Source organism: Paralichthys olivaceus, chromosome 3, assembly GCF_024713975.1.
Source record: "Paralichthys olivaceus isolate ysfri-2021 chromosome 3, ASM2471397v2, whole genome shotgun sequence".
Classification (NCBI taxonomy): domain Eukaryota; kingdom Metazoa; phylum Chordata; class Actinopteri; order Pleuronectiformes; family Paralichthyidae; genus Paralichthys; species Paralichthys olivaceus.
This window is the reverse complement of record NC_091095.1, coordinates 14,774,769-14,799,199: the sequence shown is the minus strand read 5'-3', so window position 1 is coordinate 14,799,199 and position 24,431 is coordinate 14,774,769. Positions and strand designations below refer to the sequence as shown.

Sequence of the window (24,431 nt, the reverse complement as noted above, 5' to 3'; positions counted from 1 at the left end):
TGCACATCGCACACAAACACCCACAAAGACAGACTAATGAATCTTGTTATGACCTATTTCATTGATTTTGTGTAAGAGGCGTTGGAGCTTGCACACACACTGGGATGCAGTTTCTCGCTTTGAATCCACAGGTACAGTGCTTGAATTGGACTGCACACCAAGTACAGGGAAATCAGACCTTTGCTCACATTGGAATTGTTATTTCTTTTGAAATACTTCCTGTCCTGGTGAATGCAGGCGCAGTTCACACACCTCTCAAATCAAGTCAAGGGATCCTCGCCAAGAGCAATAAGAACCAACTGCACCTCTGTGGAACTCACAGAGACTAAAGAAGAGATCTTTGAATCCTTCCACCACTGGAATCAGCTGCTACTGTGGCAACCCCTGTTGCTAACCTCAATTGTTTGCTGCAGTGCAAATCATACCAAGGGTACAGGCAGTTGTACCTGTGATAACACTGAGAATCCCCTCTTTATGGTTACCCACTATATTTCAAAATGACATTTCATTTGGCCTCACTGTTGGAAACATGGCCTATGCCCACAGTGGTAGTCGTTATTATAGTAAAATCTTTCATCAAAGTGATGAAATATTTTCAATAGGACTCACAGAACTAATGGCTAAATGTATCTTTGTACACATTTCACCCAATATCACAAAAGGATACATTGTGTGGCAAAATGAACATCGGTATAAAAAGAAAACTGTAATCCTTGAAAGATCTTTCACCTGCGCTTGTTTGTTTGTTATTGTTTTGTCTGCAGAATTTACACAAACTACTCAATTCCATTAAACTTGGTGGGAAGACGCAGTACGGGTCAGGGAAGAACCAATTGAATTTTGACTTTTTTTTCCACTTTAACATTGTGAGATATTTCACTAATTTCCCAAGGCATGATTAATGGATCTATTTAGGGAACTGATATCTATGAGTGTGTGAAATTTGGTGCGACTTGATTGAATTAAAGGGAACTGTTGGGCCTGGGTTTCAGATTCTGATGACACTGAGTTTATGTAATTTTATTCAGCCACAGATTTCATATGCACTGGAATGTACTATACACTGAACCTGCCTGTGTACCAAAAATAAATTCAGCCAGCAGCATATTGAGTACTGGCTCTTTATCTGTCAGTTCAGACACTGGTCATAGAACATGGTTGCACATATAACTGCTAAGTCTGAGCAGCTATACTTTGACATTGCATTGACTTCCATTCATTGTGGACAGTCTAGACAAAACCTAATGCTTAACCCTAACATTACCAATATGCCTAACTCGGGATTCAGGTAAATGTTGGAGGTTTCAACGAAAACGCTGATCATTCACTTTGAATGGGATGATGTCATACTTTACCGAACTGCATTGTGGTTGCAACGTTATCTCAAAAACAAGTCCTGCCTGACATCACCTGTTAAAATGAGCCTGGAAAGAGGAGGCGCTTGTTGACCTGGAGTGTGTTCATTCGGTTGCGTATTTCTGTTGTCGTCATTTTTGTTTGATAAGGGACAGGCCCTAGTCCCCATGAGGACTACTGTTACTGAAGAGGTAACAAAAACACATACAAACAAACACTCATCTTTGTGCTTCTATCTTTATGAGGGCATAATGCATTCTCTAACAACTTACCCTGACCTAAATCATCACAATTAAATGCCTAACCATGACCCCTTACTCTACGCCCTATCGCCTATAACCTCAAACTGATTCTAACGTTAGCCCTACCACCGAGTCATCAAACTGTCCTTCGTAGGGACACGGACACACACACACACACACACACACACACACACACACACACACACAGATAATCCAATACAGTCGTATTTTCACAGGGCTCCTCTGCCAGAGTGACAAAGCTATTACGCTAAAAGGCTAGCTCCCAAGAATTTGATCACTCGTTTTCTCATCTCATCTTTCAGTATTTTTTCTATCATTCCTAAAGTGTTATATCACACTCTCTCCTGCTCTCTCTCTATGCCTCGTTATTCACAAATTAGCTCTGTTACACATGTATGTATCCCCCCACACACACACACACATACATACACACACATGCTGTATGAGGAGAGAGAGTGAGAGAAGGATAGAGAGGGAGAGACATCAAAGCTGCACACACAAACACATGGCACAGATGCTACATGTGCAAAGAGGGACTGCATACACCACTGATCAGTGGGAGTGCAAACACATACCATAAACACACACTGTCATTTGACCTCTCCAAAGCTTGTTAGTTGACCCAGATATGCAGACTTGTCCTAATCCAGCTCTTTAAGTGAAACCAGTTTGAAAAAAACATCTCAAATCAAAAGTGTGGAATAGAATTACAGAACTGACTGGGAGGTGGAAAAAACAGAGAGGGGGAAGAAATTGAGACAGAGGGGATGGAAAGAGTGCGATTGAGAAAAGAAAGAGGGAGAGAAGCCCAATCCTATTATGAACCAAAGCGGTGAGTTGAAAATGAAGGCATCCCTTGCTCGCACTCACTGCCGCTCCCTCGCTCTCTCTCATTCCCCTTAACTCTCTCTCTTCTCCCAAATGAGATGAGGATTCAGGTCACAACTTCAGCCAAATATACAACATATGCACGCTCACAAACACTCCACACATGTGCAAAAACACATGCATGAAAAGGCCGGACAGCTCGGGCTAATTAGGCAGAAAGATAAGCTCATGCACACACACACCGTTTTTTTTATGCAACACAAACAGATAAACATTCCCTCATGTGATCTCCCTCGTCTGCTTGTACTCTGTCTTAATCTTCCCCAGTCCCTGTTTCTGTTTTACTCATTTTCTCAGTTTACTTCTTCAATATGTTCACTCTCTTCTCATCATTTTTTTATTTAACTTTTCACTTTCTTTTCAGCACAGTTTAAAGGTTTGTTTTTTTATTTTCATTTGTATGACTGCAAAGAAAAAATGCCACGACTGTTTTGTGATATGACTGTACTATACAAAAAGAGTGCAAAAGAAAGACTTCTCTTTTCTGTCACACACAAACACACACACACACACACATACTCCCACACTGTCAGCCTCATATGTGTGGTGGTGAAATGAAAGGAGGGAGCAGGAAGGAAGGACAACCAGCTGCTTCATCTGTCCTCAGGAGTCCACAGGGGAAACAGTCTGGCTGCCGAGCATCCTGACTATCAAACACAGCTTCCTATAATATCCTGCTGCCTGGTCTGTGAACCGCACACTCTTTCTATCCAGCATTCTGATACACAATGTGAACACTGTATATATGATAAGACTGACCATTATAATATCCTGTCTATAGTATGTGAGTCTGACAATTCTAAATATTGTGTTTTTTTCTTTCATTCTCGGATGAAGTAAGTATATGCGGTTGTAGAAATGATAAAACATCTTCAATATCTAGACTAGTATTGATTTCAATGAGGTTTCGGACCCATACTTGACATTGGTAGCAGTAAAGCCCCCTAAGTAAGAACCAGTTTGATATATATAGTATTATGCAAGTCCTATGTTGTTTGTTTATTTCCAGCTGCAGATTTTCAGTGCTTTATCTATTTCTCTTATTATCTAAAATGGCTCCAAATTAGTGACTAGTAAGAGGGTTGATATCAATCTCAAGGACGTCCTGACACATAGTCACCTTTCATTAATGTCATGCTATCTCTCAACACTATCCACATTTCTGTCTGTTAAATTATTATGGAGATATTGAATAAAAAATGTAATTGAAGGGTCCAGGAGTTTTAATTCAGAGCTGTTTACATGCAAAACTAATTTTGAGATATAAAAATGTATTTATAATATTTGATTTCACAGATTGAATGTATTATTCACTGTTAAAAAGTGTTTAAGAATAATACCCTTGCCCAATACCCTTGGGTTGTTGAACAAAGACTTCAATCATGCAAACGATGAATGGGCAAAAACATAAGAGAGAGAGATCAATAGCATAAAAAGGACAAAACAATTAAGGACATCGGTGCTTGCAGATTTTTCTCCTGCTGTGGCTGAATCTAAAAGAGGCAGAATTAAGTTGACAATACAAAGCGGTGTTGGGAAGTTACAGGAAATTTATGATGACTTGCACCCGAGTGAAAGTGCTGATAGACTTATTTTGACATTCAAACAATTCAATATCCTACCATTTGATTGAGTGCTTGAGATTTTGTTATGGTTTGGAAACATTTATTTAATATTCAGTTAGTCGGGAGTTTTGACAGAAGAATGTGGATTCAGTATTTAGCTATTCATAATTTTTCCTTTGCTTTTTTATTCCTTTATTTCCTATTTTCTTATCAACACTGGTTATTACTTCACTGTCAATAGTAATAGAATTATGAGTGCTTTAGCATATAACTGTATCATTGATTTATTGTACTTTTTATATAATTGAACAGCATTTTATTTTATGAGTTTAACTAAGAAGCATTTTTTTTATTCTACTTATATGCATATGTCCTAACCACCTGGAAAACTATAACGTTATACAGAGAACTAAAAGTTTAACTATGACCCATCTTTCAACTCCACAGACGTCTCCAGAGACCTGCTATATAGTCTCTATCGTGCTCTTGCTGCCCAGTAGCCTTGTTGCTGGGTATCCTCTTGTATCTGGCAGCCACAGCCTACAAGCAGCTTCTCCTGCACATCTAAATAGGTGTCACAGCTGCTCAGTGTGTAACCTTATGTAAAAAGCACATCTTGTTTGAAGGATTTTAACCTTTATGTCCACAGTATTTCAATTAGCCATCAGGCAGCCTTCCTTGCGATATCGATTTCTAAATAAACCGGGGAGACATTTACACACACACCTAAAAGCTGTAATTATTGTACATGCATAATAATATTGAATTGACAAAACAGACTCCTTCAAATTGGAGTCAAAGACAGGATTTTCCTGTTTGCAGTGATAAGACTGGTGAATTACTGTTGAGGAGTGTAACTGTGTGATGCAACGTGCAATGTTCATGCACTGCTCTTTCCTTTTCAGCTAAAATTAAGACACTGACATATGGTGTTTAATTTTTTGAGGAAGCTGGTTTGTTGTATATAACAGTGGCAGTATAAGGCTGAAACCTTACAGCTTTCTCCCTATTTTTTCGTCATGCACTGTCAGGTCCCAGTCATTGAGACACACTTACCTAGGCAGTTATTGAAATGCTGCCCCAGTAGCTTTGCTGCTGGCCCCAGGGGTATACAGGGGATGCTATCCCAGCACAGAAATAATGGACCTCACTGCTGCATACAGCTATGAAGATGCACAGTGTGTGTGTATGTGTGCACATTTCACTGAAAGATAGAGGAAAGTAATATGATATCATTTGCAACTCCAATGTCATTTCAATCTGCGAGGTGAGTAAAATAGTATCATACCTGAACATTCAGACCAGACACTGCATTAGATTATTCACTGTGATCGATCACAGCCTTGAGGAGTGCAAAGCAAATTAAAACATGCTATCTGTGATTGGCTGCAATTATAAAGATATATATATATATATATATATATATATATATATATATATATGAACATATTAATTGGTATTTTGCATGGATGGTATATAAAGATGGTAACATGACTGATCCCCATAAGTGAAGACAGTATATTGTTCACACTCTGATGGCATGATGTAGTATTGATCATAAACCTCACCACATCCATGTTAGTGGATTGGACATGGACCAAAATAAAACGTCACATAAACTGTTCTCAAAGATCATATCTGTTCTGATCTATTCTGGCGAGTTTGGTTTTAATACAGTTATTTGATGCTACATAAATGGGATGAAACGTGATTGACAGCTGCGACTGAGTAGCGATTAGATGTAGACCAAGTGTATTGGCTCCATCCCCTGATTGCTACTGAGCAGACTTTGCCTCTAAATGACTTCCTCAGCGCAAGATCTCAGCGTTGACATATTTTGGCTTCATTTTGGATAGTTGGAAGAAGTAGTGAAGTGTCGCCCATCTTTATAAACAGTGGATGGTAATTTTAATTGAAAAAACAATACAAATGTTGTATATCTGTATGTAAATGCAACAGTTTCCACAAGTATTAATGCCTCTGAACAGGTACATGAGGCTCTAATGCTTGTTTACACCTTTAGTCATGATGAAGGTGGCTGGAGCAGTGTGGTCGCTAAATTTGTATTTACCTAAAACATTAATAGATCTGACTATCCCCAGGTCCTTCTTAATCAAGTTCCTTATTTTATGTAGTGAACTACTTGGAAAAATGCACCAAGTTGTAATGTTGATGATAGATAAGAATAGATAAGCTGTTTGTTGCTGCTGTGGCTGCAGCACAGAGCAGTCGGGGGCTTGGCGTCTTAATCGGCCTTTGAAGTTGAACTGCTGATGGAAGGAAAATCATATCTCGTTCACTTCCTGCCTTTTTTTTTTAGATTTTCCCAGCCTGCACTCAGGTCACAAGTTTCTGGGCTGCCCCTTAGTCTTGTTGGACACATCTAACAAAGCTACCATTCTCCTTCACCTCCCACCATCATCCTGTTATCCTTCTGCTAGATTCAGCTGTCAATATAACTTTGCCTCAGTCTATTCACCACACTACCGACAGCCGTGCATCGTGAACATCATCATATCCCTACACCAACCACAGGACGTGTCTGCATTATAAAGCCGCTGATATACATGCTGTGCCTCGGCACATCGTCGGGGATAGAGGCAATAACTACCCCGGCCCCAGAAGTGCTATATCAATGAATATAGAACAACCACAGGGAGCAGTGTAAAGTCCTTATAGCTTCCTTCCCTCCTCCTGGGGATACAGCTATATATGATATTATATGATAATGGAAGTGAACCAAGTGAGATAATGTGGCGTGTGCATGCATGGCGCGTGTGTTTCAATGTCTCCGTACAGCTCAGCGCAGGAGGAGGTGGGGGGAGAGATGTTGTCTTTCTTCTGCATTCATATAGTTCAGATAAAATCATCTGTAAAGAAGAAGGAGAGAAAAAGGGAGAGGAATAGAAAGGGAGATCAAGACAGCGAATGAGAGGTGAAGGCAGGAGGGGGGCTTGAAGATAAAAAGCAAGTGTGAAATCTACCAAGCGAAAGAGAGAGGGAGAGTAGAAGACAGAGAGGAGGAAAAGGAGGAGAGAATCAAAGAGAGGGTAGGAAGACGGGGTATAGGAGATGACTGTTACAGCTCAATTAATGCCGGGACATGAGATGGCCCAGCCACTGATAATGACAGAGCGTGCGTTAGAGGAAGAGACGGAGGGAGCGAGAGAGCGAGAGAGGCAATAGCAGTGATCTCGACAGGATGTTAGGAGGAAGCTGGGGGGGAGAAAAGAGGAGGAGGAGGAGAGGAAATAAGAGCAGATACTGTTAAATCTATTCATGATTCATTATTTCTGACTGCAACTCAAAGCTCCCCTCCCTCCCTTGATGTCTCTCTCCCTCTCCTATCCCTCTCTTTCTCAGGCTGCCCCCCTCCCTTCTCTCTCTCCTTTTCCCTCCATTGCTTTCCTTTCTGGGCTCTCATTTTCCCCTCCATCTCTTTTTTTCCCCCTCATCTGTTCTCTGAGGTCTTTATCCGTCTCTTCTAAGGCTCCATCCTTCCTGTTTACCCTCTTCTCTTTCATCCGTTCAATTAATCTCATCCCCTCTTTTCCTCTCATCCCAGCTCTCACACTTTTTTTCCAGCCTCTCTCTCACCACCACCATCTCTCCGTCCCCCCCCTCTCTCTTATAACTTGCCTTTTTCTTCTCTCCCGTGCTTTTTCTTGCGGTCTCTTATATCTTCAGAGTCCTCGATTTTTTTAATGATCTTTCTCTTTTTTTCAAACCATCCCACTTACTTTTCCATCGCCTTTCCCTTTGTCACGTCCTCTTTTCTACAACCTCTCTTTTCATGGCTTATCCCTGTCCATTCTTTCCCCCTCAAATTTCTTATGCTACCTCTGCTTTCTTTCTATCCTTTTTATGTTGGTTTCTTCATTTTATATTCTATGACATACTCTCCATTCCTTCTTCTTTTTATTCTTTCTGATAATTTTTGCTTCTTTGTTTCCTTTTCTATTTGTGATACTGTAAGTTTTACCACGTATCTGTTCTAGCTCGTGTCTGTAGCTCTTCTCTTATCCCTTTTTTTTATATACTGTTTTCTTTCCTGTGGCTCAAACATTTTCCACACATTCCCTGGTTCCTTCTTCCCATTCATTTCTGTCTTTCTTTTTTAACAATTATTGGCCTGACTGTACCTTTGGTCTCCTGTCATCCTCACCACCTATCCCTTGCCTCCCCTCTCTCCATTCCTCCTATTCCTATTTTCGACACTCCCCTCCTCCTCCTTGGCCTCCCTCTGTCATCTAACCCTCCTTCCTCCTCCTCTCTCCATCTCTCAGAGGTGCAGCCAGCCCCCCAGTCCATTTCTTCTTTTTGGCGACAAGAGCTGACAGTCCAGTTCTGCCAGTCTCTGCTGCCAGATATCTCTCTCTCTCTCTCTCTCTCTCTCTCCTTCTCTGTTCTCTCCCTGTGTCTCTCACTCTTTCCCTCTTTATCTCCATTCCCTTCCTGTCTCTTGACTGCTGGGCAATAGTTTCTCTTCTTGGAATTAAAGTACAACTTGCACTCATTTTGCTTGGTGGTTTGGCTGAATCGACAAAATTTACCATTTTTAGTTGAATATTACTACATATTAACTTTTACTAAAAGGAAATGTTAATAGCTGCAAAATATGATTATCGGCATATTAAGGATGCAATGATCAGCAGCTTGCAACAAAACTCTTCCAATAAATGCTCAGGTCTCTTTCTTTCCTCCTCTCTCTCTCTCTCTCTCTCTCTCTCTCTCTCTCTCTCTCTCATTTGTTCTGACTTTCTTTCTCCCTTTCTTTCAAATATATCTTCTTAGAAATCAAACTGTGCCAGTCATTTTTTTAAATTATGTATGTGGAATGCCTTTTTTGCAGTGCATCTATTTCAACATTAAGTCTTTTGGGGGTTTCCTGCCCTCAGCAGTGGTTCACATCTTGTGTTTATGAGTTCACAGCTGAATGTGAATGAAGAGCTGAGATGATGATTTTCTGTTTCAAGCATAACATTTCAAATCCAATCTGAGGCAGCAGAAAGGAAGATGAAGGCAGACCTATGCTGACATACTCCTGAGTAACCTGCATTTTTTTGTTCTCTTTACATTAAACATTACATCAAGGTAAATTACGAGCTACATGCTATCTCAGTTGAATCGCACCATGTCTCACAGACGTTGCCTTATCTCTGTCACAGATTGAATGATCTAAGAAAGTACATTTATAATCGTTTGCTTTTCTAGTTTTACCTCCACCAAGGAAAGTTTACATCTGGGTTCTTTGTTTGTTAGTTAGTCAGCAAGTTTACGCAAAAACTACTCCAATTTCCATGAAATTTTGTAATGGGGTGGGGCATGACCCAGGATTTTTTTATTTCATTCTTTAACATGGTGGGATAGGGCATTTTGTAAGATTTCTGTTTTCTCAGAGTATTATTCGATGTGTAGGGGACTATGTGTGCAATGTGTGCAGAACCAAATAAAAAGATGAAAAGTGAATTTGAATGTGGTTTCATATGGGGACCGTTGGGCCTTGGTGGATGTATAAACCATCTTGTTTTGTTAATTTGAAGCTGATAAGATGTTTGGACATATTTTAACAAACTGCATGGTTCAGATCACAAGGAGCCAGTGCATTTAATTTGAGTCTAAATCTACTTTTGTAGAAGTTTAACAGTAGAAAAAAAGTTGCTGCACCAGACACATGGTTCAAAAGAGCTGCACTATAAAGCAGGTTGCACCTGCACCTTGGTGGATTTGCCAGATTGGAAAACAGCCTCTCAGATGACTTCATTCATTATTACTGCTGCAAATCGCTGTGTGTGTAACATAAGGTGCCATTAAAACAACAGTGAAATAAGACCGCAGTTCTTCACTGGTCAGTTTCTTTCTGCTGCCTTGAGATAGAAATGCACCAACAATGACCACACCTCATTTTAAGACCAACGGGCTCATGGGCGCTCAGATGGGCACAAGTATATTTGCCATCTAAACAACATGGGCGCTAGATGACAAATGACAACTGCATCAGACTAAAGATACAGCAAAGACTCTTCAGCCAGTAATTGGACATAACTTCATCATGTACACACTGCACTCTGTATTTGGACTGAACCCCACTGACTGATCTTTCTGTGCTGTAATTACTTTGATAGCAGAGTGACACAATGATTATGAGGTTAAAGTGCAGAATGCAGAGCCTTTCATTTGAAGGTGTTTTCAAAGATCGTTTCAAACAATGAGCTGATTTCCAAATGTGTATCTTGGGCCGTGCTTGCTGTAAAATGAGAAAATTAATCTCTTCTTCTTCCATGACAGTGTCTGAGTAAACTGCAGAGAGCAATTTAGCATCACAGACAGAGAGGAAGAGAGAGAGAGAGAGGAAGCAGTCACCTTTAAGTAAGTTGCCATTTAACTGGATAATTATTCTGTCTGTCTGTCTGTCTGTCCATCCATTTATCTGACTGTTTGCCTGTATCTATAAACATCATCTTCTTTCCATATCTTTCCATATCTTTATTTGCATACACAAACATTAAAAGCATTCACCATAAACGCAGTGGTCTACTGGTTAATAATAGGAGAAAATCCAGTTCATAGACTTAAATTTATAAACAAACCGCCAACATAATATAAATTTTTTCAGAAAGGTTTTATATTAATGCCAACTAGGAAAACTTAGGAGCAGTAAGTGAACAAAGCGGACCTTTGCCTTTTCAGAAATATCTAAACATCTAGAGTTAAACTTAGTCTGTCAACATTGTTCTGTAATAGCTGGTAAAACATTTACCATATCTATGAATACCATCTGTACAAGCTGGTTTAATAGTATTACTATTTATCCATTCTAACATCAGTATTCTCTCACTTGTTCTGCTTGATAATAATGGAAGAGACTGCACACAGAAATAATCGATATAAATAGACAATAAAGTGCAAAAAAAACCAACTCTCCTTGTATTTCCTGACTTCTGTTTTCATTTGAAAGGCACACAGAGGTGAGCTGCAGTCTGAGCAGTGACCCATAAATGTTATAAACCAGCCATCTATTACTCAGTGTTCAACCAAGTCCCCCATTCTCATCATGGCAACACAGGCTTAAGCTGAAACAAATCCTGCTAATGTAGTTTAAATTAAGTGACACATGTATTATATGCTTGACAACAACCCTGGGCTAAATACTACAGCATAAACACCACACATAAAAGAGGACAGCAGCAAGAAAATATATGATACAAACCCACCCACACGTAATGACACACAGGCATACAAAGTTTGTGTGCATCACATTCACCTCCTCCCACTGACTACTACACAGAAAATGAGACACACAACCCGCACACACACAGGAGCATCATCGTGTCGACAATGAGAAGAAAAAACTGTCTCTTACCTGCTTGTGCATCTCAATGTTGAGACCGTAGGACATCTCATAGTACTGTGGAGACAAACACAAATGAAAGAGCTTCTTTAGCATTTTCCACACGGAGCACATTAACATTCAGTCTTACACAATTTCTCCCATTGAACATCTGCTGCTCAGAGTCACTGCATATGCTGCTGTTTGTCACTGTGGTTTTACTGAAAGACAGAAAAGTGAGAGTGAGGGGAGAGAGAGAGAAAGAGAGAGAGAGAGAGAGGAGTGTGTGTGTGTGTGCGTGTGTACAGAGCAACAAGTTTGTGTGTGTGTGTGTGTGTGTGTGTGTGTGTGTGTGTGTGTGTGTGTGTGTGCGTGCGAGCGTGTGTACAGAGCAACAAGTTTGTGTGTGTTTGCCCCTCTGCTAATTCACACTCAGCACAGAGGCTGCAGTGGAGGCAGTGAACCAGGTGAAGTGAAGATAACTCAAGTTGACGACTACACTCGTTAATGTCAGCGCAAAATAATGTAAAAGGCCAATTACATACTTTATCAAACCACCTGTTCAACAAACATTTAGAAAAACAATAGTTTCAACCGTTTTGTCCACAGACTCCTGACATGTTTTACACAACCGTTTTTTATATACTTAAATGCAACTGTCTGAAAAAACCCAGGGAGACAAACCATTTTATGTCAGTTTCTTGTTGAAGTTATTGAACTTGTGTTAAGTTCACAAGTTCAAGTTACTTAAATGTGAATATTTGTTGTTTTCTTAAGTCGGCTATTTGCCTGACTGCACTTCAGATAGATATAGTATACATATAGATAGAGATATATAGCACAAAATCAAACATACCCATTTTGAGCTTGTTAAATGCCTTGTACCTCCGCACATGTTCACTTGAAGAATTTGTTACTCACTCTCCTCTGTGTGTGTGTGTGTGTGTGTGTGTGTGTGTGTGTGTGTGTGTGTGTGTGTGTGTGTGTGTGTGTGTACATCAGTAATGTGCTGTAATGGTGTTGGTGGCGAGTGGCAAACAGACAGCAAGGATCCGTCAAGGTGACAAAGGCAGCCTCTGCCACCAGATGAGCAACGCTCTGAATGATGAGAGTGAGACGCAACTGACTCGCTTCCTCTCTGCATTCTCTTGTTAGTTTTCACTCTATCACTGTCTTCTCTCTCTCTCCATTTATTCCCCTTCTCTTACAGTTCCTCCCTCTCACTCCCATCTCTTTCTTTCAGAGGCTGTCACTCTGTCTTTTCTCTCTGCCCTCCTTTTCTCTGGTTATTCCCTTCCTTCTTTCTCTCTTGCTGTCAGATGTTCTTTCACTCTCCATTTCAGTCCATCTCCTTAGTCTATTTCCTGTCCTATTTTACTCACTGGCTATCTTTGTCTGTCTCGATCCGTGCACGCGCCCATTTATCTAAATTCAAATTAAAGTTATTTCTATGAACATTATTAGGTGCAGACGCCACCTTCACTAAACCACATACAGTAAAAATCATAACATACACAATACTTGTACTGTAATGAAAGAAAAACAAGTGAGTGCATATGAGGAATATGAGGAATATTTATGATGAGGAATAGATATATTTTTGAGAATAAATAAAAATAAAAGGTGGCAGATTTTAGTTTTTCTTGTTGTCCCTCAGGCTGTTGCATGGTGTCACATATTTTGCTGCTTCAGCAGCAACGTCAGGGTTTCCCAGGTAAACATCAAACATTTGGTTTGAAAAAGAATATTTGTATTTGAGTTTTAGTTCAGAAAATTAAGCATTTAAACAAATTAACTATCTTTCTATCACTCTTATTTAACAGTTAAGTGTTTCCTCTATTAGTTCCTTTCATTTAACTATGCTGGGCACCCACCTTCCCACCCATCCTTGGCCTCCTCTTACCCTTACTTAAAATTAATCACAATGAGCTCCAAGCTGTCAGTTTTAAAGATTTTTTTTCACAACCATGGTCTTTCCCTAATTTAACCATCCATCCACCTATCCATTCCTCTATCCATCCAACGTTCCTTTGCTATGTGCTGTTCCTTCGATGCGACCTGTCACTTCTTTGGCACCTACTTCCTCTGGTGTACTCACTCTGCTGTCAACACCTTTCCTGCCGATTATCTTTCTTTCACTTTTTTAATAATCTTCCGGTCTCTCCATTATCCTCCCCTTGTTTTTTTGTCTGTATCATTTTCGTCTCCGTCCTTTACACTCTACTCTCTCATCCCTTCTCCTTTCATTCATTTCTATCAATCATCTTTCTCCTTTATGTTCTCTCTCCATTTCATGCTCTCTCATTTTCTACTTGGCTCATTCGCTTTGTATTTATTCTCTCTCGTCCTTGTCAACTGCTGTGTCTATATCTTCTCCTTTTTCTCCCCCTGTCGAGCTCATGACTGTGTACTCTGTTCCTTTCTTTCTATTCCTGACTGACACACACACACAAAATATGTTTTTTGAGTACACAAAAATATATAAAATCTTGTAATCTCTTTCTCATGAAAAAATGAACACACTCCACACAAGTACATGCACACACCTGAAACACATATATTTAAGCCCTCACCCAAAAACATGCTTGAGCCTGCTCTTTGTGTGTTTCCATGTCTGCCTCTCCTCCAGCCCTCTCACCATGAAAGACATGTGACATTTCTCTTTGTTCTCCATCTTTCTCTCCCTCTCTGTCTCCATCTCTCATCAGCCCTTCTATTCACATCTCCATCATTACACCTCTCCTCGGCCCTCTCCATCTTTTTTGACTCAATTCCTGTCTGTCTCTCCTTATTAATTCTCCCTCCATCTCTCCCATCAGCCTCTCCACCTCTCTGTCATTACTCTCCGTGTCTCTTTTGCACTCGCTCCTCTCTCATTCCCTCCTCGCTAACATCCTCTTTACATTTAGTGTCTCACTTTTGCCCACTACACTGACGGCTTAGTGCTAAAAACCAAGGCCCTAGCATTTGAATGCAACCTTGCAAGAACATAGCTCACTTCAATGGCTCCCCACTCTGGACTAAAAGGAAGCAGCTGACTACATATAACCAGAAGGACAGAAATTTAACAAAGCCATGATGGGACACTGCTCTGTAGAGCCAGAGGAGGAGCAAGTGGGTTTGCGTTTGCGACAGTAAAAGTTAAGGAGCCTTGATGCTGCTACTGTGTGTGTGTAGTGGTGAAGGCGTTCAGTCGCTTTCCATCAAGTTCCATTGAGACCGTTTGATTAAAAAATGCCATTCACGTCAATGCATACCTCAGTCAGGTAGCGAGACATTTTTCTTCAGCTATGCATCTCTCAAGTTAGAGAATCCAAGGCAAAGGCTAAGAAAAAAAAAGCTACGTGTGAATTCTAAAAACTCTGCACACAAATGTTTTTGTCTATGTCTATATGCCAACAGTAGAAAGTAATTTCCTCCAAGTTCAATGACCAAATAGGTCGCCCATCCCTGACCTCAGATACGAGCCATAGGAGCGTACCAGCAGCTAGTGTACTGGACCCCTGTTGTCATGGTAACAATAATAAACACACGGTTAGCTTTTGGGAACAGTCATGAATAAAAGAACAGTGACAGTTTCACATAAGAGATGAATTTTGTCGACAAGTATAGGTCAGGTAGACAAACATGAATAGAGAATATGGTCAAATGATGACACTGTAGTAGAAAGTAATATTGCATTTCTTCAGGATATATAAGTGTTGACATATACTATAGAAAGTGACCAATTCAAATGTCCCTATATCTGATACAAACATTTTTAACCTATTTAATGTTTCTTTATAGTATTTATAAAATGGTAAAAGATGTACAAAAGTAAGTTAAACTTAGCTTCACCTCCACCAATAAAACACCTCTTGCAATTACAAATAATAATAAAATACAATATAATTTATATACTCATAAAATGCTGCATTATTAGAGTACATTTTACTTTTGGCTAAATTTAAGCTTTAATTAAATTTAGTTTGAATATTTCTTCCACCATTACAGAATATAAAGATTACGTTTCAATATTTTGGGCTTCATACAAGTCAAAGTGTTTCCCCACATAGCAGGAGGTCAAAAATAATTTTGAGCAAATGCACCTCATTGTTCTGCGACTTGAGAACTACAGCCCCATATTGCTGATAACAATATGAGATTGCAAATAGTTATTGGTCCCCGCAGGATAATTTCTTTAAACGCTGACTTGAAATGCTGCGAGGTAAGATACAGACCATCGTCACCTTCGGGACAGCACAGAAAAACATTTTAGAGGGTTTTTCATTTAATCCTACGTCATTCAGCGTGAAGAAAGACAGAGCAGCGATTGTCAGACCCAGAGAGGTGTTACGTTATTAGGATTCGAAACAGCAGCATGTGACAGGAAGCTAGAAGCTGACTGAGTAATATGACCAAGCCAGTTTCAACATCGCTCAGTTACGGTGCTTGAAGTTGCTCCAGCTGGACATTTGCTCTTTTAACTACACAACCAATTCAGACTGGAACAGTGAAATTTTCCTGTGAAGAGGTGGAAAATAATAGAATAAGTGCATGGAATATAGTAACAGTTGTCCTGTGGGTGTAGGCTAGACAGCAGTGAAGTGACTATTGTTCTGTTTTACAGTCTGAACAGCACTCTCGTGACAACACTATGGGAGTCTGGTCTGGACTGTAGTGGAGTCACAACTGTGCCTTGTGGTGTGTAAACACTCACCAGCAATTGTCAGTTACAACTCAACACTGTGTGACTCAGAAATACACTTAAACTTGAGGAGGATGTCCGCAGAATTTAGATATTTGTATTCTTTTATTTTAGAAGTTAGAAACATCACCAACACTCGCTTGTGGGGGATCCTGCAGAGGGTCTCCTGCTATTTCAACTGACATTTAGGTTTTACTTGGCAGAAGAAATTCTGCAGAAGGTCTGGAGGTTCTCACTCAGACATTTGCCTCCTCACACCAGAAAATGTCCAGAGATTATCCAGAGTTCAGTACATGACTTAAAGCAAAGATACAGTGTAGTTAAGTGTTGTCTACTGACATTACTGTTCACGTTGAAGGCAACACAAACACGTTAAAGTCATATAGACAACAATAGAAGGTTATATAATGGGATACAGTGCGGTATTGTATTGTGTGGGTCAGTATTAACTGCTGTCCTCTACACTGCAGCATAGTAATAACTGTACTGCATAAAGTAGTTAAAATTGTGGTGCTACACTATGTGTATTGTCTGTTGTAGTCAGTTTTTAATAGGTCCCTCCTCTCTTAACTGTCTGCACCCCCCCGAAACTCCAATTAACCCATCGCCCACCCCGCCCACCCCCACACGCCTGAAGTTTTTGCCTTATATAATCCCTTTGTTGTGACACTGTGTTCTCATCCAGCACTCTGTAAGAACTCTTATCTGCGCCGGCTGTGTGTATGTGTGAGTAGCAGATTGCGAATCGCATGTGGTAGACGTGTGTGTGCCTGGGTGCGTGAGTGTTATTTGTTAAGCCTTGTGGAAGGACACTCGGCCGGCTGGGTGACATCACTTACCAAGAGTACCCAGCACTGCCCACCCAGACAGTATAGAAAGAGAACGAGTATGTGTTGGATTACAACTCACAAAATGCATTTTGCCGTTAGATGTTAGGAGAATATCAATGGTGTCAAAACACCATGCATCACACAGTAAATACAAATAACAGTAATCATTATAATCATTGTTTATATTTGTTTACGATAAAGTTCATGGTTAAACTGTAAATCTTATTCATCATAAAGGTTTGATAACAACATTTTAGTAATCCCTGCAAAAGCTCTATATATATCCGCTAATGAATCTTTTACTCACTAACTTTAACTCACATCAGGCCCCAAATATCCATATTGCTCAGGCTCTATTATTCACTGAGCTGTAAAGTAATATAAAAAGCTAGATGGTTGTTGCATTTTGTGTATTTACAATATGTATAACAATAATAATAATAAAATAATAATAATCAAAAGTCAGATTAAAAGTTAAATATATTCTGCAGATCTTGCATTTATATGTTTTTTTAAATTACAATATATTTTATGATTCAGATTACATTGGATAATTTAGCTTGGCTGAATTCATGTTATTTGACTCAAAGAAATATATGAATGCTGCTCTTTTCCAACAAGGACACATATGAAAAGAGTCTGCAAGCTTCAGCAGTGTTATTTGTTGAATGAAAAACTGCATATTAGGCTTTTTAAAACTTTACATGTGCAGCGCTATTTGTTATAAAAATGTATGTGTAATAAGGCAAAAATTTTACTCTCTGGAACTTTAAATGTTTAAAATGTTCAAAATACTTTTGGCCCATACACCACAGATAGTGAGTCTAAATCTCACTCACTGACATTATTATCATCTCTCCATGTCTTTGCCTGCCTCTCGGGCTCGCCGTGTCAGTTCAGCAGACAGGTTACTTCAGATAAATTAGGCTGCAGTGTGATTCTTGTTTATCTGATCGCACTGTAATGTTCCGCTCCTCTGAACATAGCCCATATCCAACGTGTATCTGCCACTAATAACATACACACTGCACTGTCATCATCAGGGCAACACAGGCAAAATGCATTCCTGCATTTCTCTCAACAAGCCGCTCTCTCTTCCTCTCTCTCAAGCCTTTCCTCTCTCTCTCTCTCTCTCCCTCCATTTCTTTCTTTCTTCAATCTCGTGTTTCCCTCCTCCTTTTCCACTCTTCCATTCTTCAGGGAGTGTTTGCTCTTTCATTCCCTCCACCTCCCTGGTGTTGAGAGAGTGTCAGACAACGGTGCCAGATTCTCTCTCTTTTTCTCTCTTTCTCTCTCTCTCTCTCTCTCTCTCACTCTCTCTCTCTATCTCTCTATGCATTCTGCGAAGAACGCTGGCAGACTTTAAAATGAGCTTTAGAAAGTGGGTCTAATCCAAGGTGATTTATCTAAATAGGACATATGCATGTGTGTGTGCAACTGTACATTTAGGCATGTGTGGCTTTATAGCCTGTTTATAACACATTAATATGTGTGTTAGCAGCTTGCATTTACTCTTCCCTGTGTGTGTGTGTGTGTGTGTGTGTGTGTGTGCATGTGTGTGTGTGCACGTGCGTGTGTGTTTATACGAGTGTGCAGGTGTGGATGTGAAAACCTAAACCAAAGCATTGTTCGTCAGTGTCTCTCGGGTGAGCTTGTCTCTTTCATCCGCCTGCCCACACACACACTTAAACACACACACATACCACCGATGTTAAAACATTTATTAGCATGCTGCGCTAACCCACATCAGAGGTTAGGTTAGCAGGCTCTGACTCCTCCATTGTGCCCTGTCAGCGGGTGACGACTAAATCAGTCACGGCAGACACTCAGCCTCACTGCAGCTTCTCTTGCAGCCAGTTTCATCAGAGGCAGCGCCAGAACAACTGGGTAGATACTGACCTTGAATGTGAAGGGGTTTATATGTGTGTGTACATAGAGTGGGGGGAGACCCTGTCCATCTTTATGCCAGCCCTGTTTGTTTCTCCGGCTCCAGACAGTTCAGACAGGTTTAAGACTCTTAAAACAGACTCAATCCTTCCCTACATCTGGCCCTGCTTAAATCCCCTGGCCAACTCCCACTATCAGAGAGCAACGTTTAGCTTAGAGAGGAGCAATCCTTCTTCCTTCCTGTCCTCTTACATCACTTTAATTTCTTCTTCTCTTTCTCCAATTATCAGCATCTCTTTTCCTTCATCTCTTCTGTTTTCAATCCCTGCTCCATCTCCTTTGCTCTGTCATAATATGAACTCTTTTTGTCTTTTTTCCCCTTTTTCTTTCTTTTCTCCTTCATTTCCTCATCAGTGTCCTTTCTCAGTTTTTTTTTCTTTTTACTTTTTTTCCTTGTCTCTCTGCCAATGCCCTTGTGTCCTCTCTCAGTGTCCCTGTCTTGCTCTTCACTTGCCTTATTACTTCTATTCTCTCTCTTCATTTTTTTTCACTCTCTCCTTCCCTTTTTCTTACCCTCTTCTCTCTCTCCTCTCTTTTTCGAGCAGTCTGTGACTGTAATGTTGCTAAAGAGAACACAGTGTGTCAGGCTGAATCAGACAGATGAGCTGGGACTGGAGTAAGAGGCTGAGAGCACCGCATTAATCCACACACACACACATACACACACACAGAGATGCACGCACGTACAAACCCATTTCATCTCTGCCTGAGGGGATGTAGTGAATGGACACAGATATATGTACACACACACACACACACACACACACACACACACACACACGTTCCAACAAATGACCGCATGGCAGGCATGAGACAATACACCGAAGCCATGATAAACTAAAATGATAAATTCATACAAGGAAAGCAGAAACATATATTATCAAATTGTTCTGCAAATGGAACCAATCACAGACGTTTAAAAAGATCTGTTTCAGTCCACAACCAAGAAACTGAGACCGTTTTTTTTAATAAGAGACACAACTGAGACATAGTTTGAAATAATAAGTCATAATATTAATGATTAACTGCTTTTGTATGCTGTTATCACCCTCTACAGGAGGGTAGAAGTCTTTGTTAATGTCAAGTAAGTGATCAAAGCAGAAGAATAAATCAATAAATCAGGAATCCACAGCAGAAAGTCCTACAATAAAGTCTCTGTAGTTGATAGTAGGTTCGGTTTGACTGTCTTTACCCATTCCTGGATCAGTTTCACACACTGAGCAGGTAGGTAAAAAGCTGCAGGTGCTGACTGCAAGCTGAGCAAACATCAAATATCCAATATACACAACGAGGGTAAGCAAACATGTCTCGCTTTCCCCAAACCTCTGAATCATAACTCATATCTCAGATTTATTCAGAGATTTAAAACTAGAAAAGATGAAAATTCAGTCTGATTATCAGGCTACGGACAGGTGCCTTCTGGTAATAATACTTTAAGGAAATAGCTTTTTTTTTTAACTCCCCAAAAACACCCCAGGCAGGATTCATGCTTGCACTTTGTGTCAGAATGTGCCCGACATGCCCACGCCCCCTGATTAACCAGGGCTACAATGCAACCTTAAAAATACACAGTGGAATTCCAAGATGAAGGGGAGCAGTGAAATCTGAGAGCCATGAATTATAAATACAAAAGCTAGAGAAAAGCAAGACGCCCACAGACACTCTCAACGTGTGTGACTCCATGTTTGTGTGTTTGCAGCCACCGCTGACGTTACATACCGCCAGTGTCTCTCTACACAAAGAAACACATGGGCCAGTCTAGCGCAGCAGCCAACATAAAACATATACTCTGTCCAAAACGCTGAGGGAGTGGGTCTTCCAACCATACAAATACACCACTGTATATCCAAACCTGACTGTGCTGCTTTACTGCAGCAACAATCCTTAGACAGGAGCAATTTGAGAGGGTTATGGCATCATTTCTGTGAAAAGTGTGAAAAGTTTGAAACTTGCTCATTGGCAGTTTTAGATTTAAAGTGGTAAATGCGAGGAAAATAGACTTACCAACTTTGAAAAGTTTAGTGCCATATGGAGATTTCTAGCAGCAGAGCAAAAATAACACCTTCTGTGTACATGGTGGTGGATAGAGAAGTACAGCTCTTTAGTAAATATAATTCAACTGCAGGTATTGGCTAACATCAGCATTTTGCCTTTTGTATGTCCTCTTCAATAGTTCAATTAATTATGGACATTTTCAGCATAATTACCTCTATTCCCTGATTACCATTAGCATCTAGTATGTGATTTTCGCAATGACTCCCTAAACCACCTGTATTCATAAGACTAGTATATGATCACACAACTGATTATTATTTTCTGTATGGAAAAAGAGCCAAATTCAAATCCTCTACATTTAAGATCAATACACATTGATTGTAATTGCTTTCCACAGTGATATTTATAAGAGTTTTCTCATCTGATCTGTCAGCACCTTCTAAAACTGCAAGTGACAATAACTAACCTGTCTGCATGAATGCTAACAACTTTCTGGACAACAGCACAAGCATTTGGCAAATAGCGCTGCATACAGATATACAATGCAGCAATGGAAAACACCAACTTCGATCTATTATGTTGTGTTGTATTATGTTATTATGAGAAGTGTCTATTTTTTGGTCCATTATGAAACTGAAGCAGTCTGGATCATTTATGAGAAACACTGGTTTGACATGGTGAGGTAGGGCCTTGGCGTTGGCGGAGGTATGCACCCTTTCTTCAGGTTAAGGTTTGTGCTATGTTAAGGTAGAAAAACGGGTTGGGTAGGGTTGGGTTATGATAATGGCTTGAGTTAAAATAACTTCTGAGTTAAGAGTCGGAAAGACCTGTGGTGATTGTTATGAGAAACCAGTGATGACCGTCATTAGGAAATGAGAAGGGAGCGGTGAAAATCACACATTATGATGACTCACTAAACTGCCTCGTCCTCCTCCCTATATAAACTTAATGGTTCTATAACAACTGTATATTATTTCCTCCTTTGCTCCAGATGGCATCTGGGGGTCATTGTCAGTTTCACATGAAGATACTGTTTTTATGCTGGTGCCCAAATGACTCACCAAAGTCTTGCTAAAGGTCAGACTACAAAACACCACAAACAATGAAAATGAAACCTCTGTCTGCCACCTTACAGAGAAAAATCTTCAGGTGTTAAAAAGTTCCCCAAAAATTCCACATGCATCAGCCGTGTAAAATTCTGCACAACCATCTCGCCACTTTCCAACCCCTCGCCCTTACGCTGAAAGAGCTTACAACTGATGAATAGTAAAGGCAGGAGCAGTGCAGCGTGGTGAGCACAGCCCCAGCCTGTGGAAACAGGCCTCAGTATGGATGACAGGACTAACGAGCTAAATATAGCCTTCTGGGTTATCTCCTCTGTGGGCGCAGCGAGTCCGTTGTTGCTTCACATTATTTACGTGTCTGTGCATGCACCCTCTCTCTCTTTTTCTCTCTATCTTCCCTTTTTTTCATTTCACGCCCCCCCACACAAACACATCACTATCTCTTTCTCTTGCACTCTGTGTTGCATACTCTTTTCTCTCCTCTTTCTATCTCTCTCTCTCTATTCCATCCCTTCGCAGCATCTTTTTTTCCCTCAAACCTCCATCTCTCCTCTCTGCAATTCTGTCCCCTGGTACATCTTTCTCATTCCTTTTCAGCGTTTTTCTCTCCTTCTCTCTTTCCCCTCTGTATCTCTCTCCTGCCTCTATCGTTCTCTACCATTCCTCTTTTATTCTCTTTATCTCTGCCTCCCTTTGTATCCTTCCCTCCCTCCCTGAGCAGCTCCCTGTTTTTTTTGTCTGACAGTCTCTGCTCTTTTTTCCAGTCAAGCTATCTCTCCTTTTGAGCCTCTCTTTCACTCCCCTCCCTCTCATTTCTGAACTATGCCTATGAAGTAGCGTAGCACTGCGCACACACTACGACTTGCCATGCTCTGCACCCATGTTCAATTAAATAGCCTAGAGTGATAGCCATCTGCAATGATAACCTTATATGTCATCAGCATCTGACCAACTGCCATAGTGAACTAACTGAAAACTGACTTAGAACTTCAGCAGAGGACGTTCATGTGGTTGTTCTCCATTCCTTAGTTTCTCAGAGGAGCGGTGGTCACAAAGGCCAATAAATATGCAAAAAGATTGATTAAATGTCATCCTTTGCTTTGCCTATGGAGAGAAACATTAGTGCATCCATGCTGCCACACCACCACTGCTCTTGTATCAGCTCAGGCTGGTAGGGATTTGCAGTGGAGAAGGTGGAAGTCTACACTATTTGCTCCACATAGTAATTTAGTGAAACCTCAGCTAAAATGAGGAGTGTCTGAGATCACAGATGTGGTTCTTTCTCAGAGGTCTGTGGTCTTCTGAGGTTTTTTCTTTGTGTGAGTTCTGCAGTGAGCCATTTATATGCACGTGTATGTTTGTGGGTGTTTTTCCACTTTGAGAAGCATTGATATCTCACAATACTGAGGCTGTTTTACAAAAGAAGTTCAATCTGACTCTCCGTTGAGGACCAGTTGAGACTTTTGTATCATCAACAAAAGTTTTAAGTTATGTAGAGGTACAAATTGTTTTTTTTACAGTTACTGTTAACCTATGACTTTTGTAATAAAAACAGCTTCAATGTTTATCTGTCACATATTACATGAAGAGTAACAGTAGAATAAGGAGAGAAGAACATTAGAATCAACAAATGACTCAGCAATGTCAGTTACAAGACTTAAAGCAATATCTACCTATGGTTTGTTCACTCACATTAGCCACCGTAATGTCACCCCAGTGTCTTAAACTGAACAATATTAAACTGAACTGCAGGCATAGTTTTCTCCGAGTAAGGAAATAGAATATTTGCATACATACATTTTTAATCACAAAAAGCAGAGTGTTTTTTTCCTACCACACGAAATCTAACCAGTAAAAATTACACTGCAGCAAAGTATCCTTTCATTCATCATTCACTCTACTGACGTCTTTATTTTGTGATGCATTTGCAAAGAAACATGTCAGAGTCAGCTGATTAAACTTGGACAGCTTGTGCTGCTGGAATTGATGCTTGCTGAGTAACGTTTTCAGCCTATTAGATGAGCTTGACCTCTGTTTGCACTGCAACATTTCCTCAGAATGGATGTTTTTAATGCAGCTTCAGTTGCTCGGCACAAGCAAGTGAATGAAATCTTTCAAAACACAAACTACTTGTGTTTGTTTGTCTATGTTGCTCAATGTGAATGAGCAACTAAATCCACGGTGTCATCTAATGCTACCTCGTTATATGTTTGACTGCTGAATAATATTCTCAGCATGATGCAACTACTCATGGCGTCCGTCCAACATTTGATCAGGTGGTCAGTTTTTGTTGAGTAATGTATGTAAACTTGTAAACAGTGATTGCATAACCATGCATGTGAATGTGAATGTGTCATAGCTACACAAACATATACAACTAGACCTCTGCTTATAAATTAACTTTCTCATTTGACACAGAAAGACTGGGTTTTTTTTCCTTCTAAAAACTCCATACTCTGGCTTTAACTGGCAGAAATAATAGAAGAAGAATAACTTCTGCAATGTT

General features: G+C 40.2%; 1 protein-coding gene across 4 annotated transcripts in view; it reads right to left on the bottom strand.

Moving 5' to 3' along the window:
* tle2b (TLE family member 2, transcriptional corepressor b) overlaps positions 1-24,431 on the bottom strand; it is a 76,160-nt gene that overhangs the window by 37,309 nt on the left and 14,420 nt on the right. For all 4 annotated transcript variants that reach the window (XM_069522131.1, XM_069522134.1, XM_069522133.1 and 1 more), the window contains one exon: positions 11,436-11,480. In XM_069522131.1, coding sequence (XP_069378232.1) covers positions 11,436-11,480 — 45 coding nt within the window. The remainder of the gene's footprint in view (positions 1-11,435; positions 11,481-24,431) is intronic.